The sequence below is a fragment of the Lampetra planeri genome, chromosome 61 (assembly GCF_965212315.1).
Source record: "Lampetra planeri chromosome 61, kcLamPlan1.2.h2, whole genome shotgun sequence".
In the NCBI taxonomy this organism is placed as follows: Eukaryota; Metazoa; Chordata; class Hyperoartia; order Petromyzontiformes; family Petromyzontidae; genus Lampetra; species Lampetra planeri.
Window position 1 is genome coordinate 2,411,846 of NC_136167.1, and position 23,905 is coordinate 2,435,750.

The 23,905-nt window shown below is 56.8% G+C and overlaps 1 protein-coding gene across 1 annotated transcript in view; it reads left to right on the top strand.

Moving 5' to 3' along the window:
- Nucleotides 1-23,905, top strand: part of LOC144736600 (choline transporter-like protein 4) — a 57,692-nt gene that overhangs the window by 12,478 nt on the left and 21,309 nt on the right. Inside the window, exons 2-8 of the mRNA XM_078619165.1 lie at nt 12,871-12,919; nt 15,672-15,745; nt 16,984-17,062; nt 17,412-17,496; nt 18,237-18,350; nt 19,091-19,151; nt 20,241-20,361. Coding sequence (XP_078475291.1) covers nt 12,871-12,919; nt 15,672-15,745; nt 16,984-17,062; nt 17,412-17,496; nt 18,237-18,350; nt 19,091-19,151; nt 20,241-20,361 — 583 coding nt within the window. The remainder of the gene's footprint in view (nt 1-12,870; nt 12,920-15,671; nt 15,746-16,983; nt 17,063-17,411; nt 17,497-18,236; nt 18,351-19,090; nt 19,152-20,240; nt 20,362-23,905) is intronic.

The following is a 23,905-nucleotide window of genomic DNA, read 5'->3' on the forward strand; positions in this document are numbered from 1 at the left end:
ACGAGGGGGTGGGTGGCCAACACCACGCCCGGCCGCCTTTGTCTCCCTAGTGGCGATGTTTACACATCGCACCAGGTACTCATTTGAGGCTGAGTCGACCTAGGGGAGGCTCAGGACCGGTTCAGATAATCGTCACTGGGTGTTGGCCGTGAGCGGGAATCGAACCCGGGTCGCCAGGTTTGTAGCGCTAACCGCTACACTACCGCGTCACACACAGCGCGTCACACACACACACGCGGCCACCGAAGAGCACCAGTTATTGCTTTTATTGTTTGCCAATCGCAGCGGCTGCGTGTTACACAATAGCCGCTTGCGTTACGGACAAGGGGAGCTGTCGTGACGTCTGCTGGGTCTTGCGAAAGGGGGAGAGGGGGAGGGGTGTCGGGTGATGCCCGGTTTACTCAGATGAACCTCATGGCGGGTCCCATGAGCCCCCGGCTCTCGCATCAACTGCGTTGCGACGTCATTCTATGCTCGTTGAAGGCGAACGACACGGCGATATATTCCGCTCGACGAGCTCTACACGAAGCGCTAAAAAAGTTTAAAATTTTGTTTCTTCTGCGCATTCGTCCTCGCTGCTGCGCTTGGACACGACAACAGAACGATCCGCGCCAGGCGGGTCGCGGCGTTTATGTCCGCGGCGGGGACGGAGTCGCCAAAAAGAAACTAATTAAGATTTCGACTTCCGTTTGGGGTCCCGCCACAAGGTTCAGATGATCGTGCTCCGGATTCCTTCCCAACAATGCCTGTCTCTGTCTCTCTGTATAGTGCCGTTGCATAGCGGTCAGCGCTCTGCACTACGAACCCGGCGACCCGGGTTCGATTCCCGCTCACGGCCAACGCTGGTGACGATTATCTGAACCGGTCCTGGCCCTCCCCTAGGTCGACTCGGCCTCAAATGAGCACCCGGTGCGGTGTGTGAACATCGCCACTGGGGAGACGAAGGCGGCCGGGCGTGGTGTTGGCCAACCCATCCCCTCGTGTGCCGTGCCGGCCTTTATAGGTGCTCAACTAACAGCGCTTGCCCCAACAGTCTGTTAAGGCTATACGGGGGCATCCTTGTGTTTGTTTGTGGTGCCTCTTGAAATCCTTAAGGAGTTTACACTTTGCTTCATGGGTAACGGCAATAAACTCCCGAAGGTAACAATGGCACGGGTGGAAAACTAGGAGGGTTGACAAATGGCAGAGTAAAAGGGGACTAAGAAGAGACTGGAGTTCTGTGCACTTTTAAATCGAGATCGAAAACTCATTTCTCTAGAATTGCTTGTCGTGGTTCAGCGCGTTGTCCTTCCCCCGTACCTGCGATCGGCACGGCTGTCCACGTACGGCGCGAAAGAAGTTCAACACACGTACGCGCATAAGCACTGCCCTACTCACACTTATAGACAGATTTGAATGAAAGAGATGATTGTGTGTGCCTTTTTTCCGAATTTTTTGGTATTTATCTGTGCCGGTTTTATATAACCTGTGGTCACCTTGTGAGGAAACCATCTCGCTCCAGCATCATACCCCCCCCCCACACCCTTTTGCTGCGCGTTCCTAAGCAGCAGGAGGCATCAGTAGCAGCGTTCACTCCACTTAGACTTCCATAGAAACTGAGACGCACCCTCCTCACTCCCGATCGTGATCGCTAACCCCCGGTCTCCCCTCTCTCAGTGACGATCACGGCAGCTCGCTCGCTCGCCTCGACCGTGACCCAGAGTCACAGGCTTTGACGGCGTGCTGTGAAATATCGTGCGCGCGTTATGAATTGCATCCTTGTTGTTATTGATCATCATCAGCATCATAAGAGTTGCGGGTGTGTATAAAACAACTATATTTATCACGAGCAGTTTGGAGCGTCATCAAAGTGATTCCATGCTCTGATGAGCAAATAAGAGGCTGCGCGTGTCTCCCGTTTACAGCCCCGAGACATTGGTGGAAATTCCACATTTCTAGGGCAGGAATGAGCCGCTATTGGTGGACATTCTACATTGGTATGGCAGGGGCCAAGTCTGTCCACTGCAGGTGGTAAGTTTTCGTTTTTGTGAGGTTTGGCAAATACCAGAGGCCTCGGAAGAAACCCGTGTAGAAATAGGGCTGTGTGGATATAACATGCAAATACCAAAGACAAAGACCCCCCGTATAGCCTGTAACAGACTGTTGGGGCAAGTGCTGTTAGGGAGTAGCAGCACCTATGAAGGATGGCGCTGTGGCACACGACGGAGTGACCATCACTCCCACCCCCCCTAACCACCCCTCCTATCCCCCCCCCCACTCCAACACCCTCACCCGACCCCACAACCTCTCATCCCAACACCCCCACGGCCCCCACCACCCCCATTACCCAACCAACCCAGCAACCCAACTTAAATAATTTAATTGTCGGACGGAAATATTGGTGAGGAATGCGCGCGACGACGCTGCTGCCAGCCAGGGTTTGACCACCCTCAACTCCCTGCGACTGGGGCAGCCCAGAACATATTTCGCCGCTGATGCAGAGCACCTGGGGGAGGTAAGTGGAGGTGGGGGGGGCCTTCGTGTATTGCCGTGGGGGGGGGGGGAGGAGGGTGACACAGCCTGTTCAAGAAATAATTTCAAAAAGTCAAGAATTTGTTTCGGCGGGGATTCGCCGAAACACTAAACCCACGGCCGTGCCACTAAACCCCAGGACGTGTCGCACCTCCGATTAGCGTGGTTGGCTACGTACGGTGTGAAAGAAGTTCAACATACACACACATAGACTCGCGCAGAGAACCACCGACTCAACAAAGAGACCTCCGATGAGCGCTGTTGGCAACGTATTAAGAGGCCGTCCATAAATTACGTCACGCACCTGGGGGGGGGGGGGGGTCAGACATTTGTGACGATGTGTGACGAGGGCGGGGGGGATTGGAGAAATGTGACGTCACATCAAAATGCACAACTTTAAATAAATATAGACAACACGTTCTACTTAATTAGACTTTTTAATAAATGTTTTTTCCTACAACATCAGAATGCAGCGCCACATTAAATACGCACTACAATGACAATAGTTTAAAGCGATTTGAAGCATGTTTTATATATTTTTTGGGGGGGGGGGGCAGAGCTTTGTGACGTCATATTTGAGGGGGGGTCTGACTTTTTGTGACGCCGTGTGACGGGGGGAGATTGGGGTCAAACATCGTCCAAAATTGCGTGACGTCATTTATGGACTGCCCCTAAGCGAAAGAAGTTCAAAACACACACACACACGTGGTGCGCGAGCGGTGTACCATGTGGGCAGAGACATTTCGTGTCGTGTCGCTGTTTCTCCTTCTCTGTTAAAGGAGCGCAGACTGCCACAGTGGGTTTACTGTCCGTAGCGAAGGTTTGTGCAGCCACAGTCGCACCACTGTGGCATGTCCTTAATGTATCTCGACGAGTCCCTGTGCGTCTCTGAGTCTCTACGTGTCTCTATATCTCGACGTGTCTCTGAGTTTCCTCTGGCCGTGCTGAGATGTTGACTTGGCACGAGAAGAGGGAGAGACTTTTGACTTTTTATAAGTTTATTCACCAGCGGCAAAATGCCCTGGAATTTTGCAATATTCAAGCCTTAATGGCCACACCAAAAAGCACAGCTCACCATCCCACCGCCGCCCCGCAACACGCAACGCCGGCACTACAATCCCCACGCACCGGCCGCGCAACAGCATCCGACGCGCTGTGTCATTTCGAGCTTTGGCACCTCTTTGCTTGGCAGGGCCCCCCCGCTTATTCCACACTCCCTCCCCTGATGGTTCGAGGTCACAGTCATCGGTAACATCACCACCGCTAGACAACGCAGCCCGTGCGCCACGCCACCGCGCGAGCCACACCGCCACGTGCACATTCATCCACGTCACGTGTGCCACACCGCTGCGCACGCACCACCACCCCGCGAGATTTCCGCGACACGTGTGTCACACCACCGCATGCACCATACTGCGACGCGCACGTCACGCCACAGGTACGCGTGCCACAACGCCCTGCGCCACACCGCGGCACGTGCGCCGCACCGCCTGGTGCGACCCACCGCCGCGCACGTGCGCACATTTTTGGTCCGCCGCGTGCGCCACACCTCAGCACATGTGCCGCGCCGCCAAGTGCGTCACACCGCTGAGTGAGTTCCGCACCACCGCGCGCGCTACACCATGCCACGTGCGTCACGCCGCCTCACTCCGCGTGACACACCGCGGCGCGTGTCCCGCGCCGCCAAGCGCGCCACACCGCCGCGCACACACCACATTATTCAGACCGCCGCGTGCGCCACACCTCAGCACATGTGCCGCACTGCCAGGCGCGTGCGCCGCACGGCCGGACTGTCACGCGCTCCGCTCCACCACGCGCGCTGCACCGCCGCATACGTCCTGCCCGCGTCGCCGTGTCTAACGCCCGTTTCGACTCGATCATTAAAAAGTGAAGGTCAGTTCACCATTCGTGTTGGTGCAGAGGGCCTGACCGGCCCCCCACCGCTCCTGGAACACGGCGTGCGCATCTCCAACCTGGGAAAAGTACGCGTGCTCCAGCCGGAGCCTCGCTTTCAGCAGACCTTTCAGCGTTGCCTCCGCTGAACAACTATCGTCCGTGTCACCTCGCAGTTTCTTTTTTCGCGTTTTGTATACTGCCATCTTGGCTTGCGCGCAGACAAAGTTTGCCAGGATGTGGCGCTTGTCCGCCCGGTACGGTACCCCGCATATGAAGACGCTCTTGTAGAAGGGCACCCCCAATTTCTTAAACACGGCTCCCAGGAGTCTGAACAGCGGGTCCAGCCGCGAGCACCCCACGTACTGGTGGGCGAGGTCCTCCCTCGCGCCACAGAACACGCACAGGTCTGATGCCCCCGGGGTGACCTTGCTGATCCACGCCGCCGAGGGCAGCGTCCAATGCGCCAGCCTCCACTGGAGGTCCCCGCTGCGCTTTGCCACGGGGGCCTTGTAGAGCTGTTTCCACTGGGGGGTGGTGTCGATCAAGGGAGAGAAGAACTCCCTCCACTTCGTGTCCGGTAGGTTTTCCAGCTCTCGACACCGCAGTGTTTTGACACAGCAGTCGTACAGCACCCGCTTGGAGGCACCCTTGAGGGCCACGTCTCTGCAGTTCGCGAGCTTGAGCAACCTCCCTGCCTCACAGCGCCCGGGGGGCTGGATGCAGGAGACGCGCAACTCCTGGAAAGCGGGGGGAGGGGAGGGGGGGGGGGGAGGAGGGCGGCGGCCGTGCGGCACCGCTGTCTCCTGGCGTTTCTAGCTGCAAACGCAGCTTCCGCATCGCCGCGATCGCCTCTCGCAACAACTTTTCTCCGGCCATCATGGAGCGGAGCCCAGCGGCGCCGCTCACCTCAGCTGCGTTCTTCCATTTGGAGCGGCCGTCCTGGCTCTTCACAAGATCCCTAACCGTTCGCACTCCTGCCGAGGCGAAACGGAGGGCCAGCGTTCCCTCCTCCCTGATTCCATCGAGGAGGCTATTGTGGAACAGGGGTTCGGTCATGAAGCCGTTAAGGCCGTGGTGCGGGCTCGCCCTGCTCCATTCCAGGCTCCGCCACGCCTCCAACAGGCTCTGGTAATAGCCCGGCAGTCCGGTGCAATCGACTAGGGACAGGTCCATAAGGAAGAGCTCCCTCCCATATCCCAGCCGCCCGCCCGCATTTCTCAGCAGGGCGAGGGCCAGCGACGTCCGGGGCAGCTCTTCTTGTTCATATAGCAAGTTTCTCACGGCCTGGAGCCTGAAGCTCATCACTCGAGCGGTGACGTCTACCAGGCCCTGGCCGCCCTCACCCACCGGCAGGCAGAGGACCCCTGGCCTCATCCAGTGCTTGCCGTTCCAGACAAAGTGGGCAAGCGACCTGTTCGCCCTCGTGAGTAACCAGCCCGGGGGTTGGAGGGCCTTGGCTCTGTGCCACAGCACCGAGGCTGCCAGGTTATTCCCTATGAGCACTCTCCCCCTGAAGGACATTTGTGGGGCAAGATGTGCCCACGCTCTCAGTTTAGCATCAAATACGTCGCTCATCTCGGTCCAGTTTTTGCAAACGACTTGGGGCTTCCCTAGGTACACTCCGAGATACTTCACGCCCTCACCCTGCCAGGTGACTCCGCCTGGGAGGAGCACGGAACTCACTGCACCTTGTGACCCCATCCATAACGCCTCACACTTCCGCCAGTTGACTTTGGCGCAGGAGGCCTTTTCATAGACCTCCACCGCCCGGCAGAGTGCAGCGACGTCCTGCGCGTCGTTGATCACGGCGCATACGTCGTCCGCATATGCGGAGAGCTTTATGACTGCATTCTCCGGCCCCGGGACCACGAACCCGGACAAGGTGTTTCTCAGGCGTCGCAAGAGCGGCTCAAGGGACAGGGTGTAGAGGAGCACCGAGAGAAGGCACCCCTGCCTGACTCCTCTTGTCACGGGAACAGGGCAGCCCAGCCTTTGATTGATTTTTATGAGGCTGGATATGCCCGTATATAGGAGGTGCACGTGTGCCGTGAAGTTCTGGCCGAACCCTAAGGAGAGGAGCAGTCTTCTCAGGTACTCGTGGCTTACCCTGTCGAACGCCTTCTCCTGGTCCATGAATAGGAGACCTGCATCCATGTCGTGCATATCCGCGAGGGAGATCACATCCCTGACCGTGCCGATGTTGTCATAGATGCAGCGGCCGGGGATGCAATACGCCTGCTCGGGTTGCACGAGCTGACCCACCACCTCTTTGAGGCGGTTTGCCAGCGCCTTGGCGAATATTTTATAGTCGGCGCACAGGAGGGAGACGGGCCGCCAGTTTTCTATGCGACGCAGGTCCCCCTTCTTAGGCAGCAGGGTGACCACCGCCCTCCTGCAGCTCTGCGGGAGTTCCCCGTCCCGCAGGCTCTCCTCCAGCAGCCCCAGCAGGCAAGGGCCGAGTACATCCCAGAAGGTCTCGTAGAACTCAACTGGCAGCCCATCGATCCCTGGGGATTTGCCAGCTGCCAGACCTTTCATGGCAGTGTGCAGCTCCTCCAGGGTGACGGGGCTTTCCAGTTTGTCTCTCTCCGCGTCCCCCAGAGTAGGGCCCGCAGCTAGTAGTTCTTCAACCGCCTCGTCCTGTACGTGCTCAGCCTTGAACAGGTGTGAATAGAAGTCCTTCGCGATCCTAGCAATTTCCCCCTCGGCAGTTGCTGTCTTCCCCTCTGGGGTAAGCAACCCTGAAATGTTGTTCTCATTGCTCGAGGGTCTATTGCCTAGCCTAAAGAAATACTTTGAGGGAGAGTCCGTCTGTGCCAGGTGTTGCACCTTTTTGTGCACAAACGAACTATGTGCCTGTTGGTCCGTGACGGCCCTAAAAAGTCGCCGCTTCTCCAGCAGCACCTCGCCCTCGTTGTTGTGCGCGTCCTGGGCCGAGCCCATCTCAGCCTCGAGCAGCAGCAGCTCGCTCGCCAGGTGTTTCACCGTCTCCTCCTTGGCGGCGGCGTGCTGGCTCGAAAGCTGTAGACAGAGGGCCCTAATTTGCGCTTTAGTGTGTTCCCACCATCGCTGACCAGAGCTGAAAACGCTCCTAGTTGCTGCCCAGTGTGACCAACAGGCCCTGAATGCCTCCGTGAAATTTTCGTCCTCAAGCAGCTGCACGTCGAGTTTCCAGTAGGGGCAGCGACGCCTCTCCCTGGGGACTCGCAGCAGTGCTGAGACCAGGTGGTGGTCAGAGAAACCGGATGGGGTGATGTTGCTGCCCCCGAGCCGGTTAGCGCTGTCCGCACTGATGTACAGCCGGTCCAGCCTGACGAGGCTCATCCTCCCCTGCAGGCCCGCGCGGCACCAAGTGTATTGCCTCTGGCCTGGGTGTTGCAGTCGCCACGTGTCGAGCAAACCCAGTTGTTGCACCATGTCAGCTAATGGCCGTGCGGATTCCGGGTGGGGCTCAGCACTATTGCGGTCGAGAGCCGGGTCGAGGGTGCAGTTCATATCTCCCCCCACGACCGTGAGCACCCCGTCCGCACTGCCTGCCTCCAAGGCATTCCGCAGTGTGCCGGAGAAAAAGCGTTTCCTCTCACTGGTCTTACTCGGCGCATAAACGTTGAAACACCGTAGCCTCGTGTTGTTTAACACGAAGTCTACAGATATCAGATGGCCTTTTTGGATCTCTCTGAAGGCCACGCCTTCCGGGAGAAACTTTGGACTAAACACAATTGCAACACCAGCGCGGTTGTCTTCTCCGTGACTGAAAAAGGTCTGACTGCCCAAGAGGTGCTGGCGCTGGGCCTGCAGAGTTGCGTCAAGGTGCGTTTCTTGCAGAAACGTCACATCCGCTTTCTGCTCGCTAATGAAGCTGCAGATGCGGTGCCACCTCTGATCGCTTCGAGCTCCGTTGCAGTTTAAACTCGCGATCCTTACACCTGAGGAAGCCATGGCTTTAGGCGTCGGCTTCAGCAACAGCATCAGCGGGGGGGCACTCCGGTTGGGACATGCTCCCCTTTCTTGCTTTCTGCATGAAACCCCTCAGCCGATTGCCTTCCTGCGGGGTGCATTTGTGCTTTTCCATGTCGCTGATGATTGTCTGCGCGACCTTCAAGAAGGCCTGCGCATCGGGGAAAGAATCTCCGATGTCGACCCCCCGCTTCTTGTAACTAGTTCGGAGGAATTCGACAATCTTGCCGGGTGTGTACTCTCGTTTCTTCTTAACATGTGAGTAGCTCCCCTCACTCAAGTTGTCTTCTATCTCTAACTCCGACCCTCCGTCGTCTGAGTCTCCCGGCACGCTTGTGTGAGGCTCGGTGGTTACCTCTTCCAACGCACCGTGCCGATCGGAGGTGTCTTCCAACTCGGGCCGGCTCCCCTCTGCGGCCTCTGCCTCCCTCACCTGGTCGGGTGAGGAGGTGAGCTGGTCGTCACCCCCGAGCGCCGTGTCATCGGCAGGCTCATCGGTGGCTTCCAGCACCCCCCCCCCTTCCGGGGCAGCTGAGTCCGGGTCTGGTGGTCGCCCCTCTGCCTCGGCATCAACCGGCCGGTGGGCCTCGTCAATGACGATCGCCTCACCCTGTGGCTCGGCCTCACCGCCGCGCCCTGCTGTTGCGTTCGGGCGGTTGTCCAGTTCGTCACTGTCGCTGTTGTCTTTCTCGGCGGCGGCGGCGGCCACGCGTTTTGGAAAGGTGCCACCGCGCCCCCCCCCCCCGCATTGCCTCCTCTCGCCTTCCGCTTTCTCGACTCAACGACGGTGAAACCCTTTTCCCCGCCGTCAGTCATTGGCGGTGCGTGACCATCAGCAGAGTCGGTGGAGGTCTGCTGCTGCTGCTGCAGCTGCTGCTGCCGCGGTGGCGGCGCCTGCTGCTGCTGCTGCAGCTGCTGCCGCGGCGGCGACGCCTGCTGCTGCTTCTGCTGCTCCCGCACTTCTGCTGCTGCTGTCTGCGCAGGCGGAGCTGCTTTTCCCCTTTCCTGTTTGTTTGCCGTGCAGTGTTTTCGGGTGTGTCCGACACCACCACACCCGTAGCACTTCGGCGCGGCCGTGGAGGCATACACGGTATAGACGTGACCATCAATGGTGTACTTGAAGTTCACATCCAATTCCGTGTTGCCTTCCTTTAAGATCATAAACGTTTGACGCTGCAGCGACCAAACGTGTGCTAGCTTTGGGTCTTTCGACCTCAAAGGCAGCATAATTATATTCGAGATCACTGTGCCGAAGCGCTGTAGATCTCGGCGCAGTTCGGTGCCCTTGAGAAATGGCGGCGCACCTGAGAGCATCACCCTGATGGCGGGCGACGAGAGCGGGGTGCACTGCACAAACAGCCCTTCCCCGACGTCGAGCCCCGTCTCTACCAGGCGCGCCACCATACTCTCCTGGGTCACGTACACCACCACACCTCGGTCTTGCCTTTGGGCGGTGAGGATGCCCGCATGGCCCACACACGTGGCCACAGCAGCAGCGACGATGTCGGCTGTGATCTCGGGCGGTGGATAGCAGATTAAACCGTTCCTTCGCGAAAGACACTCGAGCCTTGGATATTGCGCCATGGTGGAAAGGCAGCAGTAACCGCAGGTCTTAGCGAGAAAGGGAAACGAAAAGAACGATGACTCTCCCTTTCAGGCCAGGCACAGGCTCTCACCTGAGCCCAGGCCTCTGTCCGCTCACCTGGTGGAGCAGGAGCGACCACTAGGTGTGGCCTCTCCGCACGGGGGCGAGAGAGAGAGAGAGAGACACGCCACCTCCAAATACACAGCAGGCGAGGTAGTTAACATCTCACCATGGGGAATAGAGAGATACACACAAACTCCAAATATACAGCAGGCGTCAGGGTCTGGATCGAACCCACGACCTCCTGCATACCAAGTGAGGTAGTTAACATCTCACCATGGGGAAGAGAAAGACACACACAATCTACAAATATACAGCAGGCGTCAGGGTCGGGATCGAACCCACAACCTCCTGCATACCAAGTGAGGTAGTTAACATCTCACTATGGGGAAGAGAGAGACACACACAATCTCCAAATATACAGCAGGCGTCAGGGTCGGGATCGTACCCACGACCTCCTGCAAACGGGTTACTATAACGGCACCATCATCCGGCCAATAAATCAGATAAACCCAAAACTCAAACCGCCACCCAAAAGAAACCGATTTCGCGAGTGGGATTTCCCCCGTTTCTACATCGTCCCTGACCTCGACAGCGGCCGGGGGGGGGGGGGTGATGCTGGTGGTGGTTCTCACTTTTCGCAGCGTCTCACGATTCACGGGATATTGGTCGGCCAACTGGTTGGATGAAGGCCTCGTACACGGATTGTCGGTAATGAGGTGGGGAGGTGCGGGGGGGCGGTAGGCGGCGGTAGATATTATTTATTCATAGACGACAGCGACGAGGTTCCGGCGAGGCTCGCAGGTCGGAGACGCGGAGAGACGACACCGACGAGATACACCTCTGGGGGGGGGGGTTCCGGTGCGGATGCGGTGTGCGACGATGATCTGCAGCCCGCACCAGTCCTGGGCCCTCTCCCCTAGGTCGACTTTGTGCGATGCGTGGACGTCGCCACTCGGGAGACAAAGGCGGCCGGGCGGGCTATGTAGCTGGCCACCACCACCCCCCTCTACCCCACCACCCTTTGTGTGCCATTCGTAGGTGCTGCTGATCTATCACAACACTCGCCCCCAACATTCTGTTTGGGGCTGCACGGGGCGGGGGGGGAGTGGATCTTTGTATTTTTGTCATCGCTACCTCCTCCACCCATTACAGTGACGTTGGGGCGTAATTTAATACATTTTCTATTTTGCTGTTGTTCGTACCGCTCACGCTGTTCTGGACTTAAAAATAACTTAGTGGTTTAGCCCAACGGCCCGTGGCGTCGGGTTGCATTTCACAGCGGTGAGAATTTCATTGCAATTCGAAGCCGAGGAGTCAAGAGCATCCCTCCCTCTCTCTCTTCTCCCCTTCCTCTCCCTCCCTCTCTTCCCCCCATCCCTCCCCTCCCTCCCTCCCTCCCCCCTCCCTCCCCTCCCTCCCTCCCCTCCCTCCTTCCCCCCTCCCTCCCCTCCCTCCTTCCCCCCTCCCTCCCTTCCCTCCTCCCCTCGCCTCCCTCCCTCCTCCCCTCCCTCCCTCCCTCACCTCCCCCACCTCCCTCCCCCCTCCACCTCGCCGAGTCTCAGCTGGGCAGCTGTCGCCAATGTAGAGTTCCTCTCTCTCGTGTTCTCTACATAGAGGTAGAGAGAGGGGAGCAGTTTGCTGCTGTTGTTGTGTTTAGTTTGTTGTCCTCGCACCTTCGACTAGCGCGGTTGGCTACGTACGGTGCGAAAGAAGTTCAACACGTATGCACAGAATCAGACTCACGCAGAGACCCATAGACTCACAGAGACCCATGGTTTGTTGTCCTTCCCCATCGCACCCCCCACTAGCGCGGTTGGCTACGTACGGCGTGAAAGAAGTTCAAAATATGCACATGACGATGGGTCTCAATGGATCTCTGTGGGTCTCTGTGAGTCTCTGTGATTCTATACGAGTATCTCTATCTCTGTGGGTTTTTGCGCGTCTCTTTCTTACGATATTTGTAAGCCACTGTAAGCGATACACTTTTAAATCATCATGCAGTTTGACAAACTCATCTCTTGAGGACTGCTTTTTGTGTTTTAGTTTGTTGACCTCCCCCCGCATCTGCGATTCGTGCGCTTGCCTGCGTACAGTGCGAAACAAGTTCAGTATACGTACAACTGGAGAACCCATAGAACATACTAATCATCATCACGATTGTGTATTTGATAAACCGCTGCATTCCTGTATGACGGGGCAGCTCCGAGCGCTTTACACGCATCGCCAAATGGTCTCGAACATCAACCGCATCAGGATCGGGCATGGCCGATGCAGCCACCTGATTTACAAAATGTGCGCATCGAAAAATTCGGCGGCCCGCGATTTGTGCGGCCACCAACTTCAAACCATCGACCAGCACCGTACACCAGCCGCTGCCATCTTCACGCCTTTAAAGGAGGAACGGACGAGATCTCCTCTGCGTCCGATCAGACAGTTGAGTGGATAGCAACATCTAACAATGACATCTTTAATCCGCCGCTCTGAATTCATACGGAAGGAGGAGGTGAAGGTTGCATGGCAACAATCGCACTCCTACTGTGGCTCGCGTCTTAACTTTCTATTTATGAAAGGGATGTGCGTATCGGCCTTCTGTTGATGGTCAGATGATGCGGTAAATTTATCCACCGGCGGGTGAGTGGGTGGGTGAGCGAGTGAGCGGATAAGTGAGTGAGTGAGTGAGCGGATGAATGAGTTGGCAGATGAGTGAGTGAATGGATGAGTAATCGAACAGATGGCGTGTTCCACTGTGATGTTAACGTTGATGGTAATCAAGGGACGATCAAAGACCAACGATGACGACATGGTGATTGATCACTTACGACGACGGTGGTGATTGTGCGTGTTTTTGTTTTGTTCAGGAGAGCCAAACAAACATGACCCCAGTTTCAAAGGTCCGGTATCGAAAAGGTGAGTTCAAGCAACACGTGTGTGTGCCCTCTGACACGATCCCTCTGCTCCCTCTGTTGCCTCTACAGAATGTGCAGGGCAGGCGGTGTTAGTGAGCGACTATCGAGAGCGGTGCCGGTGTTCGTACCCCCAACGCCACATCTCATACTGAGCCACGGCCAGTTCGCCGGCGCGCTAGTAGCGATAGCAGAGTGACACGGAGGCGACTGGCCGATGGTCGGCAGGCGAGCGATTCGAGCGAATCGGTGAAACGTCGACCCGTCGCGATCTCCAACATCCTCGTCGACGCCGCTTGCGAGCGCTCCTTCCTCCCATCGGGGGGGCGGGGGGGGGGGTCACGGATGGTCGAGAGAACGAATCCCGCGATTGATGAATCGACCGACTCACGATTTGCTCACTGCAGTAGAGGTGCTCTGCTGATTAAACAGATGATTCATGCGTGCGTGCCTCGGTCCGTCGCCTAATTTTAGATGCGCTGTGTTAGCCTGCCGTGGCACACGGACTCCGGTAACCCCATTGATAGACACCGATCAAAGCACGTTGGTCGTACTTAATTTGGAGCTTTCGTGACTGCAGGAATTACTCTTTGGTTCTTTGGGTAAAGTCACGTATAAAGAGAAAATAATAAATTAAATACTAGCATTCGACGTTTCGATTGCAACACAAGCAATCATCATCAGGTATAAATGAAATAGAAGCACAAATCTAGTATACTTAGAAATGCCATGTAATACAACAGAGAGTCGGATAACATAACAGTCAACACCCTACCTGGTTGATTACGTTCTTCCTGAGAATGCTAAATTTGAGAGAGAGATCAATTTAGCAGTCTTAGGAAGAACGTAATCAACCAGGTAGGGTGTTGACTGTTATGTTATCCGACTCTGTTGTATTACATTACATTTCTAAGTATACTAGATTTGCGTTTCTATTTAATTTATACCTGATGATGATTGCTTGTGTTGCAATCGAAACGTCGTATGCTAGCATTTTATTTATTATTTTATCTTGATACTTGACTTTACCGAAAGAACCAAAGAATAATTCCTGCAGTCACGAAAGCTCCAAATTAAGGTCAGAGTGAGGATTGAAGAGTAAAGCTATGGAGGGAGTGAGAGTCAGAGAGATATAGTCAGTGAGTGTGGTTGAGAAATGAAGGTCCAAACATGAGCAGGGTATGGGAGGAGGTGAACTCAGGGAGTGAGAGTCGGTGAACAAGGTAAGGGAGTGAGGTCAGAGTGAGGATTATTCTTTGGTTCTTTCGGTAAAGTCACGTATCAAGATAACATAATAAATACAATTAAATACTGGCATACGACGTTTCTATTGCAACACAAGCAATCATCATCAGGTATAAATTAAATAGAAACACAAATCTAGTATACTTAGAAATGTAATGTAATACAACAGAGAGTCGGATAACATAACAGTCAACACCCTACCTGGTTGATTACGTTCTTCCTGAGAATGCTAAATTTGAGAGAGAGATAAAACACAGAACCAGAGACATATAGACAGACATATAAGTAGAGACAGATATCACAGAGATACATAGAGAGAGACAAACATAGGCACACCAAAACTGCGCAGAGGAGCACGGGCGGACGCGCGACTTCCGCCCGCAAGTTAGAGAGGCGTTGTCGTCGTCACCGTGTGGATTTTACCATCGTTCATCCAGCAGTGGAAAGACCACGATGTTAGTGATGGTGATGCTGAGGGTGCCACGAACACGGAAAGACCCCCGTGTAGCCTTAACAGACTGTAGGGGCAAGTGCTGTTAGCGAGTAGCACCTATAAAAGCCGACATGGCACACGAGGGGGTGGGTGGCCAACGTCACGCCCGGCCGCCTTTGTCTCCCTAGTGACGATGTTTACACATAGCACCAGTTACTCATTTGAGGCTGAGTCGACCTAGTCGAGGCCCGGGACCGATTCAGATAGTCGTCACGGGAGTTGGCCCTGAGCGGGTTTCGAACCCGGGACGCCAGGTTCATGGCGCAGCGTAGCGCTAACTGCTACACCACCGCTCCCCACTGCACAGCACGCACACATGCACACACGCACACACGGACATCGTCACAGCAAACACGACGTTGCCTCCGTAGCCCCCCCAACCCCAAACAAGGAAGAGAGAAACATGAAGATTGGAACGCTGCTGGTATGCGACGAGCGTGACGCCATCTCGCCCCCCAGCACTAGGCAAAACTGATGCCAGGATTGTGGTTTTGCATAAAATAGCCGGGTGGATGGGTTAGTGTGTGGGTGTGTAGTTGGGTGGGTAGGTGTAGTTGGGTGGGTAGGTGTAGTTGGGTGGGTAGGTGTATTTGTGCGTGGGTGTGTGTCTAGTTGAGTGGGTAGGTGCGTTGGTGGGTGGGTTGGTGTATCGCTCGATGGGTGGGTGAGTGTATTTGAGCGTGGGTGGGTGGGTCGGTGGTTTGGAGGGTGGGTCAGTGGGTTGGAGGGTGGGTGTGGTTTGGTGGGTGGGTGCATTGGTGTGTGGTTGGGTACGTGGGTGGGTGGGTGTGTGGTTGGGTGGGTGGGTGTGTGGTTGGATGGGTGTGTGGTTGGGTGGGTGGGTGTGTGGTTGGGTGGGTGGGTGTGTGGTTGGGTGGATGTCCGTGGATCACGTGGACAATGAGTGACGCGTTTTCTTCCCCTTGGGAGAGGATCGCGGTTCGAGCCCAAGTGGCCGCCCCGGTTAACACCCCATGCACTCTATCGATGGGCATATCGGCCTTTGTCTGTGCGCTAGGGGATGCACGGACATCATCTGCTGTGTCCTCTTCATCCTCGTCATCGCCGGCTACATCATCGTTGGTGTTTTGGGTGAGTCTCTGTTATCTTTGGTCTTCTCATTGCCATCATTGTAATCATCATCGTAATCGTCATCATCATCATTATCACCATCATTACCTTCGCTTGTACCATCAGTAATCATCATCATCATCATCATCACTATCAATGCCTGTACCAACGTCGTCATTGTCATCATCATCTGGCAAGAGTCACTGACATCATCATCATCATCAATCTTCCAAACATAATCATTTGTGATTGTCATATGAGCCCGTGAATATCCATCCACTCATCGAGTAGGGTTACTTCTACTGCATCTTCATAATCATCATTAAGATGATGATGATCTTCATCATGATGATTATGGGAGACAAGGTGGCGAGATGTTAATTACATCGCCTGGTATACAGGAGGTCGTGGGTTCAATCTCGACCCTGACGCCTGCTGCTGTATATTTGGAATTCGCGTCTCTCTCTCCCCGTGGTCGCGTTGAATTTTTTCCCCGGGTCCTCTGGTTTGTGCCCGTCCACATTTAAAATCAACGCCGTGCATTTAATCGTATTTGGCCGCTCTAAATGTCCGCACAATGATCATTTGTGATAGCCAGGCTGGTCGCTTCTGAAAGAGAGCTCACGTAGCTTAATGGAGCCTCACCTGGTAAGTAAATAAAATAGTTTTAGTCGTTTTAGTTTATCATCTCCATCATCTAGTAATAGGTTTTTACCCTTTCAACTGGTACAAAAATGACCCCTGTATACAAGGCATCATGTTTGCAATAACCACAACACAAGCAGTCAAAATGCAAACAAAAAGAAACAACTCTGATGACGATAATGATATGCACTGTCCTTGAAGTTGATTGGTCCACACCCGAGACAGCCTTTTGGCGTCATCTGGTCCAACACCAATGGAGACTAGGCTCTAAGAAAAGCTGTCTCGGGTGTGGACCAATCAACTTCAAGGACAGTGCATATCATTATCATCATCAGAGTTGTTTTTTATTTATTTGCATTTTGGCTGCTTGTGTTGTGGTTATTGCAAACATGATGCCTTGTATAAAGGTGTCAGTTTTGTACCAGTTGAAAGGGTAAAAACCTATTACTATATTTTGCCACTGGTAAAGGAGATGTCTCATAGTGTAAATCTCCATCATCGTCGTCGTCGTCACTGTCGCCAATTAGCGGTTTGCCGTGCCGCCACGCGGCGTCTTTGTTGTGACCCCCCACATTGTCGCTAATTACCGGCGTCTTTGTTGTGACCCCCACCAGCCTGGCTGAACGGCGACCCGCGGAAGGTCTTGTACCCCGTCGACAGCGCCGGTCGCTTCTGCGGCATCGGCTCCATGAGGTCGGCGAAGGAGACGGGCAGCCGGGCGAGCGGCATCACGCGGCACTCCACAGTTTCTCCCCACAACGTGACCAGTGACGCCGCACATTTCTCGGGTTTCGCCCCCTCGGCTTGAGCACGGGGCCTCGACCCCCTTCGCTAATCCCCTGCGTCTCCTCCGTCTCTCTCCCCGCCCCCTCCCACCCCACCGCATCTCTCACCGCCGGCCTCCTCCATACCTCCACCCCACCCACGTGTCTACACCCCGCATCTTCTCGGCATCTCCCCCCCCCGCCCGTCTCCTTGGTATCTCCTCCTCCCCCCGCGTCTCCACCACCCCCCCTCCCCCACCCCGCGTGTCCTCATGCAGTGAAAAGCCGTACCTCTTCTACCTGGACATCCTCAAGTGTGCGACGAGCGCAATCACCGTCACCATGCAGTGTCCTACCAAGCAGGTGACGAGGGCTCCCCCCCCATCACCCCCATGTGACGTCGCCGCCCCGTGACATCACCGCCCCGTGACGTCACCGCCATGTGACTTCCCCGCCATGTGATAACAAGACCCTGTGACGCAACCGCACTGTGACGTGACCCGCCCTGTGATTTCACCGCCCTGTGATGTTGCCCCCCCCCCCCTGTGAGTGATGTCACCCCACTGTGACGTCACACATCCTCGCACATCCTCGTGCGTCACCTATAGCTGGATCACCGTGTGTGCTGTGAATCGCGACATCGGGATGGTGGTGATGCGGTGGTGACGCTCGCTCCTCACAGCGAGCAGGGGCCTGAGTTCGATTCCCCGACTCGGTCGCCCTTTCTGTGCGGCGTTTGTATGACCTCCCCCCCACCCCCGCTCTCTGTTCTGCAGAGTTGTGAGCATGTAAGTGTGCGTCTGTGAGTGTGTGTAGACTGTATGTTCTTTACGTGTTCTACACGGAATTCCTCTGGGCATCTCCGGCTTCCTTCCATAGCCAAATAAAACCGCAGAGTGTAACCGGTATTGGCCAACCATACCAACAATGCTGAAAGGGTTGCCAGCAAATCGCTTAAATTGGGATCACGCAGCAACAGCAGCATCATCGCCGTAAAAAAAAAATATTGTTGGGACTCAAGTGCTCATTACAATTTTACGAATAACAAAAAATATATATATTCTGGAATGGCTGAAACGGGGTCTACGCCTTGTCCTTTTCAGATATGCGTGAAGGAATGTCCACAAACCAACTGGGTACCGACAAGTGTCTCGCTCGCACCCGCTGACGTATTCATTCAGGAGTACTGCAGCGTCAACCTCACCACAACCACGAAGGTGACTCGCACACAACCACGTGTCCGCCCTCGCCACACTGCGGTTCCTCTTCTCCACTGGCACATCCGAGCCGTACCAGGGCTGTACCAGGGCCACGGCTCAGAGAGCGGCCAGGTGGTTTTGTCACTGCAGAAGCCGAGCTATATCACTGACGTCGCACGAACACAGTGAACGAGGGGAGACGCGCATGGGCCACACAGTAAACAAACGGAGACCCACGTGGGTGACGCGATGAATGAGCGGAGACCCGCGTGGGTGACGCAGTGAATGAGCGGAAACCCTTTTGGGTGATACGGTGAAGGAGCGGAGACCCGCGTGGGCGATACAGTGAAGGAGCGGACACCCGCGGGGGTGACACGGTGAAGGAGCGGAGATTCGCGTGGGCGATACAGTGAAGGAGCGGAGACCCGCGGGGGTGATACATTGAAGGAGCGGAGACCCGCGGGGGTGACACGGTGAAGGAGCGGAGATTCGCGTGGTTGACGCGGTGAACGAGCGGAGACGCCACGAACCCGGCGACCCCGAGTTCGATTCCCAGTGACGGCCCAGCGCCTCCCCTCGGTCGACTTGGCCTTGAATGGAAACCTGGTGCGATGCGTGGAGACAAAGGCGGCCGGGTGTGGTGCTGACCACTCCACCCCCTCGTGCGCCGTGCCGGTCGGTGATGTTGCAGCACTGCCTCGCACCCTGGTGATTAATCTCCAATCGGTGCGACATCCCCTCTTGCCCGTCCATTGCAGAACCCCATTCAGATCATTCAAGATGGGGAATGTGCCTACTACCTCGTTGCAAGCGAGCCGTGTGAGTTCCTGCCTTCCTCCTCTGCAGTCCTTTGCAACTATAATATGTTAGGATGATATACGCGACTATGTCTGTGCGTGTGACTGAATTCCCCTAAATTGCTTTTGACGTAACGCAACTTTTTTGAGATACGCATGCTTTTCCATGAAACCACCCACCCTGGGATGCCCATAGTAAAAATAGTGATAACAATAGCAACATTAATCGTAGTAATAGTGGTAACAATAGCAACATTAATCGTAATAATAGTATGAAGACAGAGGGTTTGGACTTGGTCCATCAGTGGCAGGACAAAGACAAAGATTGCCCGCTCCCGTGTAGCCTCAAGCAGATTCTGTTGGGGAAAGTGCCACTAGCGATCAGCACCTTTGAATGCCGGCACTGTGGCACACGAGGGGGTGATATAGCCAGCAAACACGCCCGGCCGCCTTTGTCTCCCAAGCGGCGAGGTTTATGCTGAGTCGACCTAGGGGAGGCTGTGGTTCAGATTATCGGCACTCAGCGGTAATTGACCTGCGGGGTCAATGGGTTCGCGGAGCGGGGCGCTAACCACTGCGCCACCGCTCCCCACGAAGGGAAATGCTCGCAAGCACTTGGTGTAGTTGAAGTTAAAGGCGCAGCGCTGCAATTACGGGCCAAAGCCACTGCTGGCGGCAGGGCCTCCACTGGAGGGAGCTCTAGAGAGAGCCCATCTGCCCATAGGATGCTTGGCCTACTCTTTCACACTGGCCAAGATGATGGCGGTTGCTGCTGCTGCTGTTGATGTGATAATTGGTGTATTTCTGAGTTGGATTGTGGATTTAACTCCCCCACTCCTCCACCTCCCTACTTACCTGCGTGACCGTCTCACCCAAGCCAAACTAAATACCAATCACAACATTCGCCGTTTTACGCTGCTGCTGCTGCTTCTACTGCTGTTTATGCTGCAGCTGTTGCTAATGCTGATGTTTCTGTTCCTGCTGCTGTTGTTGTTGCTGCTGCTGCTGTTTCTGCTCCTGCTGTCACTGCTGCTGCTGCTGTTGCCGCTGCTGTTGCTAATGCTGATGTTCCTGCTCCTGCTGCTGCTCCTGGTGTCGTTTCCCGACCCAGTCCTGAACCGCTGCTTCCCGAGGCTCGCCAGAAACTCGTCGGCCACGTCCGTGGGCGGCGGCGAGTCCATCAACATCATCAACAGCTCCGTGTCCGCGGAAAAGTTCCTCTCCGCCTCAAAGTGGGTCCCGTGACGTGGGGCGGTGAGGGGTGGTGCAGGGTGGTGCTGGGTGGTGCAGGGTGGTGTAGGGTGGTGCAGGGTGGTGTAGTGTGGTGCAGGGTGGTGTGGTGTGGGGTGGTGCAGGGTGGTGCAGGGTGGTGCAGGGTGGTGCAGGGTGGTGCAGGGTGGTGTAGGGGGGTGCAGGGTGGTGTAAGGGGGTGCAGGGTGGTGCAGGGTGGTGCAGGGTGGTGTAGTGTGGTGTAGGGTGGTGCAGGGTGGTGTAGGGTGGTGCAGGGTGGTACAGGGTGGTGCAGGGTGGTGCAGGGTGGTGTAGGGTGGTGCAGGGTGGTGTAGGGTGGTGCAGGGTGGTGCAGGGTGGTACAGGGTGGTGTAGGGTGGTGCAGGGTGGTGTAGGGTGGTGCAGGGTGGTGCAGGGTGGTGCAGTGTGGTGCAGGGTGGTGCAGGGTGGTGTAAGGTGGTACAGGGTGGTGTAGGGTGGTGTAGGGTGGTGTAGGGTGGTACAGGGTGGTGTGGTGTGGGGTGGTGCAGGGTGGTGCAGGGTGGTGCAGGGTGGTGCAGGGTGGTGTAGGGGGGTGCAGGGTGGTGTAAGGGGGTGCAGGGTGGTGCAGGGTGGTGCAGGGTGGTGTAGTGTGGTGTAGGGTGGTGCAGGGTGGTGTAGGGTGGTGCAGGGTGGTACAGGGTGGTGCAGGGTGGTGCAGGGTGGTGTAGGGTGGTGCAGGGTGGTGTAGGGTGGTGCAGGGTGGTGCAGGGTGGTACAGGGTGGTGCAGGGTGGTGTAGGGTGGTGCAGGGTGGTGCAGGGTGGTGCAGTGTGGTACAGGGTGGTGCAGGGTGGTGCAGGGTGGTGTAAGGTGGTACAGGGTGGTACAGGGTGGTGTAGGGTGGTGTAGGGTGGTGCAGGGTGGTGCAGGGTGGTGCAGGGTGGTGTAGGGTGGTGCAGGGTGGTGTAGGGTGTTGCAGGGTGGTGTAGGGTGGTGCAGGGTGGTGCAGGGTGGTGCAGGGTGGTGTAGGGTGGTGCAGGGCGGTGTAGGGCGATGTAGGGTGGTGCAGGGTGGTGTAGGGTGGTGCAGGGTGGTGCAGGGTGGTGCAGGGTGGTGTAGGGTGGTGTAGGGTGGTGCAGGGTGGTGTAGGGTGGTGCAGGGTGGTGTAGGGTGGTGCAGGGTGGTGTAGGGTGGTGCAGGGTGGTGCAGGGTGGTGCAGGGTGGTGTAGGGTGTTGCAGGGTGGTGTAGGGTGGTGCAGGGTGGTGCAGGGTGGTGTAGGGTGGTGCAGGGTGGTGCAGGGTGGTGTAGGGTGGTGCAGGGTGGTGCAGGGTGGTGTAGGGTGGTGCAGGGCGGTGTAGGGCGGTGTAGGGTGGTGTAGGGTGGTGCTGGGTGGTCTAGGGTGGTGCAGGGTGGTGCAGGGTGGTGCAGGGTGTTGCAGGGTGGGGCAGGGTGATGTAGGGTGGTGCAGGGTGGTACAGGGTGGTACAGGGTGGTGTAGGGTGGTGCAGGGTGGTGTAGGGTGGTGCAGGGTGGTGTAGGGTGTTGCAGGGTGGTGTAGGGTGGTGCAGGGTGGTGCAGGGTGGTGTAGGGTGGTGCAGGGTGGTGCAGGGTGGTGTAGGGTGGTGCAGGGTGGTGCAGGGTGTTGCAGGGTGGTGCAGGGTGGTGTAGGGTGGTGCAGGGTGGTGTAGGGTGGTGCAGGGTGGTGTAGGGTGTTGCAGGGTGGTGCAGGGTGGTGCAGGGTGTTGCAGGGTGGGGCAGGGTGATGTAGGGTGGTGCAGGGTGGTGCAGGGTGGTGTAGGGTGGTGTATGGTGGTGCAGGGTGGTGTAGGGTGGTGTATGGTGTTGCAGGGTGGTGCAGGGTGGTGCAGGGTGGTGTAGGGTAGTGTAGGGTGGTGCACGGTGGTGTAGGGTGTTGCAGGGTGGTGTAGGGTGGTGCAGGGTGGTGTAGGGTGTTGCAGGGTGGTGCAGGGTGGTGTAGGGTGGTGCAGGGTGGTGTAGGGTGGTGTAGGGTGGTGCAGGGTGGTGTAGGGTGTTGCAGGGTGGTGCAGGGTGGTGTAGGGTGTTGCAGGGTGGTGCAGGGTGGTGTAGGGTGTTGCAGGGTTGTGTAGGGTTGTGTAGGGTGGTGCAGGGTGGTGCAGGGTGGTGCAGGGTGGTGTAGGGTGGTGCAGGGTGGTGTAGGGTGTTGCAGGGTGGTGTAGGGTGGTGTAGGGTGGTGCAGGGTGGTGTAGGGTGGTGCAGGGTGGTGTAGGGTGTTGCAGGGTGGTGTAGGGTGGTGCAGGGTGGTGCAGGGTGGTGTAGGGTGTTGCAGGGTGGTGCAGGGTGGTGTAGGGTGTTGCAGGGTGGTGTAGGGTGGTGTAGGGTGGTACAGGGTGGTGTAGGGTGGTGTAGGGTGGTGCAGGGTGGTGTAGGGTGGTGCAGGGTGGTGCAGGGTGGTGTAGGGTGGTGCAGGGTGGTGCAGGGTGGTGCAGGGTGGTGTAGGGTGGTGCAGGGTGGTGCAGGGTGGTGCAGGGTGGTGTAGGGTGGTGTAGGGGGGTGCAGGGTGTTGCAGGGTGGTGTAGGGTGGTGTAGGGTGGTGCAGGGTGGTGCAGGGTGGTGTAGGGTGGTGCAGGGTGATGTAGGGTGTTGCAGGGTGGTGTAGGGTGGTACAGGGTGGTGTAGGGTGGTGTAGGGTGGTGTAGGGTGGTGCAGGGTGGTGTAGGGTGGTGCAGGGTGGTGTAGGGTGGTGTAGGGTTGTGCAGAGTGGTGTAGGGTGGTGTAGGGTGGTGTAGGGTGGTGCAGGGTGGTACAGGGTGGTGTAGGGTGGTGTAGGGTATTGCAGGGTGGTTTAGGGTGGTGTAGGGTGGTGCAGGGTGGTGTAGGGTGGTACAGGGTGGTGTAGGGTGGTGCAGGGTGGTGTAGGGTGGTGTAGGGTGGTACAGGGTGGTGTAGGGTGGTACAGGGTGGTGTAGGGTGGTGTAGTGTGGTGTAGGGTGGTGCAGGGTGGTGTAGGGTGGTGTAGGGTGGTGCAGGGTGGTGTAGGGTGGTGTAGGGTGGTGTAGGGTGGTACAGGGTGGTGTAGTGTGGTCTAGGGTGGTGTAGGGTGGTGTAGGATGGTGTAGGGTGGTGTAGGGTGGTGTAGGGTGGTGTACGGTGGTACAGGGTGGTGTAGTGTGGTACAGGGTGGTGCAGGGTGGTACAGGGTGGTGCAGGGTGGTGTAGGGTGGTACAGGGTGGTGCAGGGTGGTGTAGGGTGGTGCAGGGTGGTGCAGGGTGGTGTAGGGTGGTGCAGGGTGATGTAGGGTGGTGCAGGGTGGTGTAGGGTGGTGCAGGGTGGTGCAGGGTGGTGTAGGGTGGTGCAGGTGGTGCAGGTGGTGCAGGGTGGTGCAGGGTGGTGTAGGGTGGTGCAGGGTGGTACAGGGTGGTGCAGGGTGGTGCAGGGTGGTGTAGGGTGGTGCGGGGTGGTGCGGGGTGGTGCGGGGTGGTGCGGGGTGGTGCGGGGTGGTGCGGGTGGTGCGGGGTGGTGCGGGGTGGTGCAGGGTGGTGCAGGGTGGTGCAGGGTGGTGCAGGGTGGTGCAGGGTCGTGGG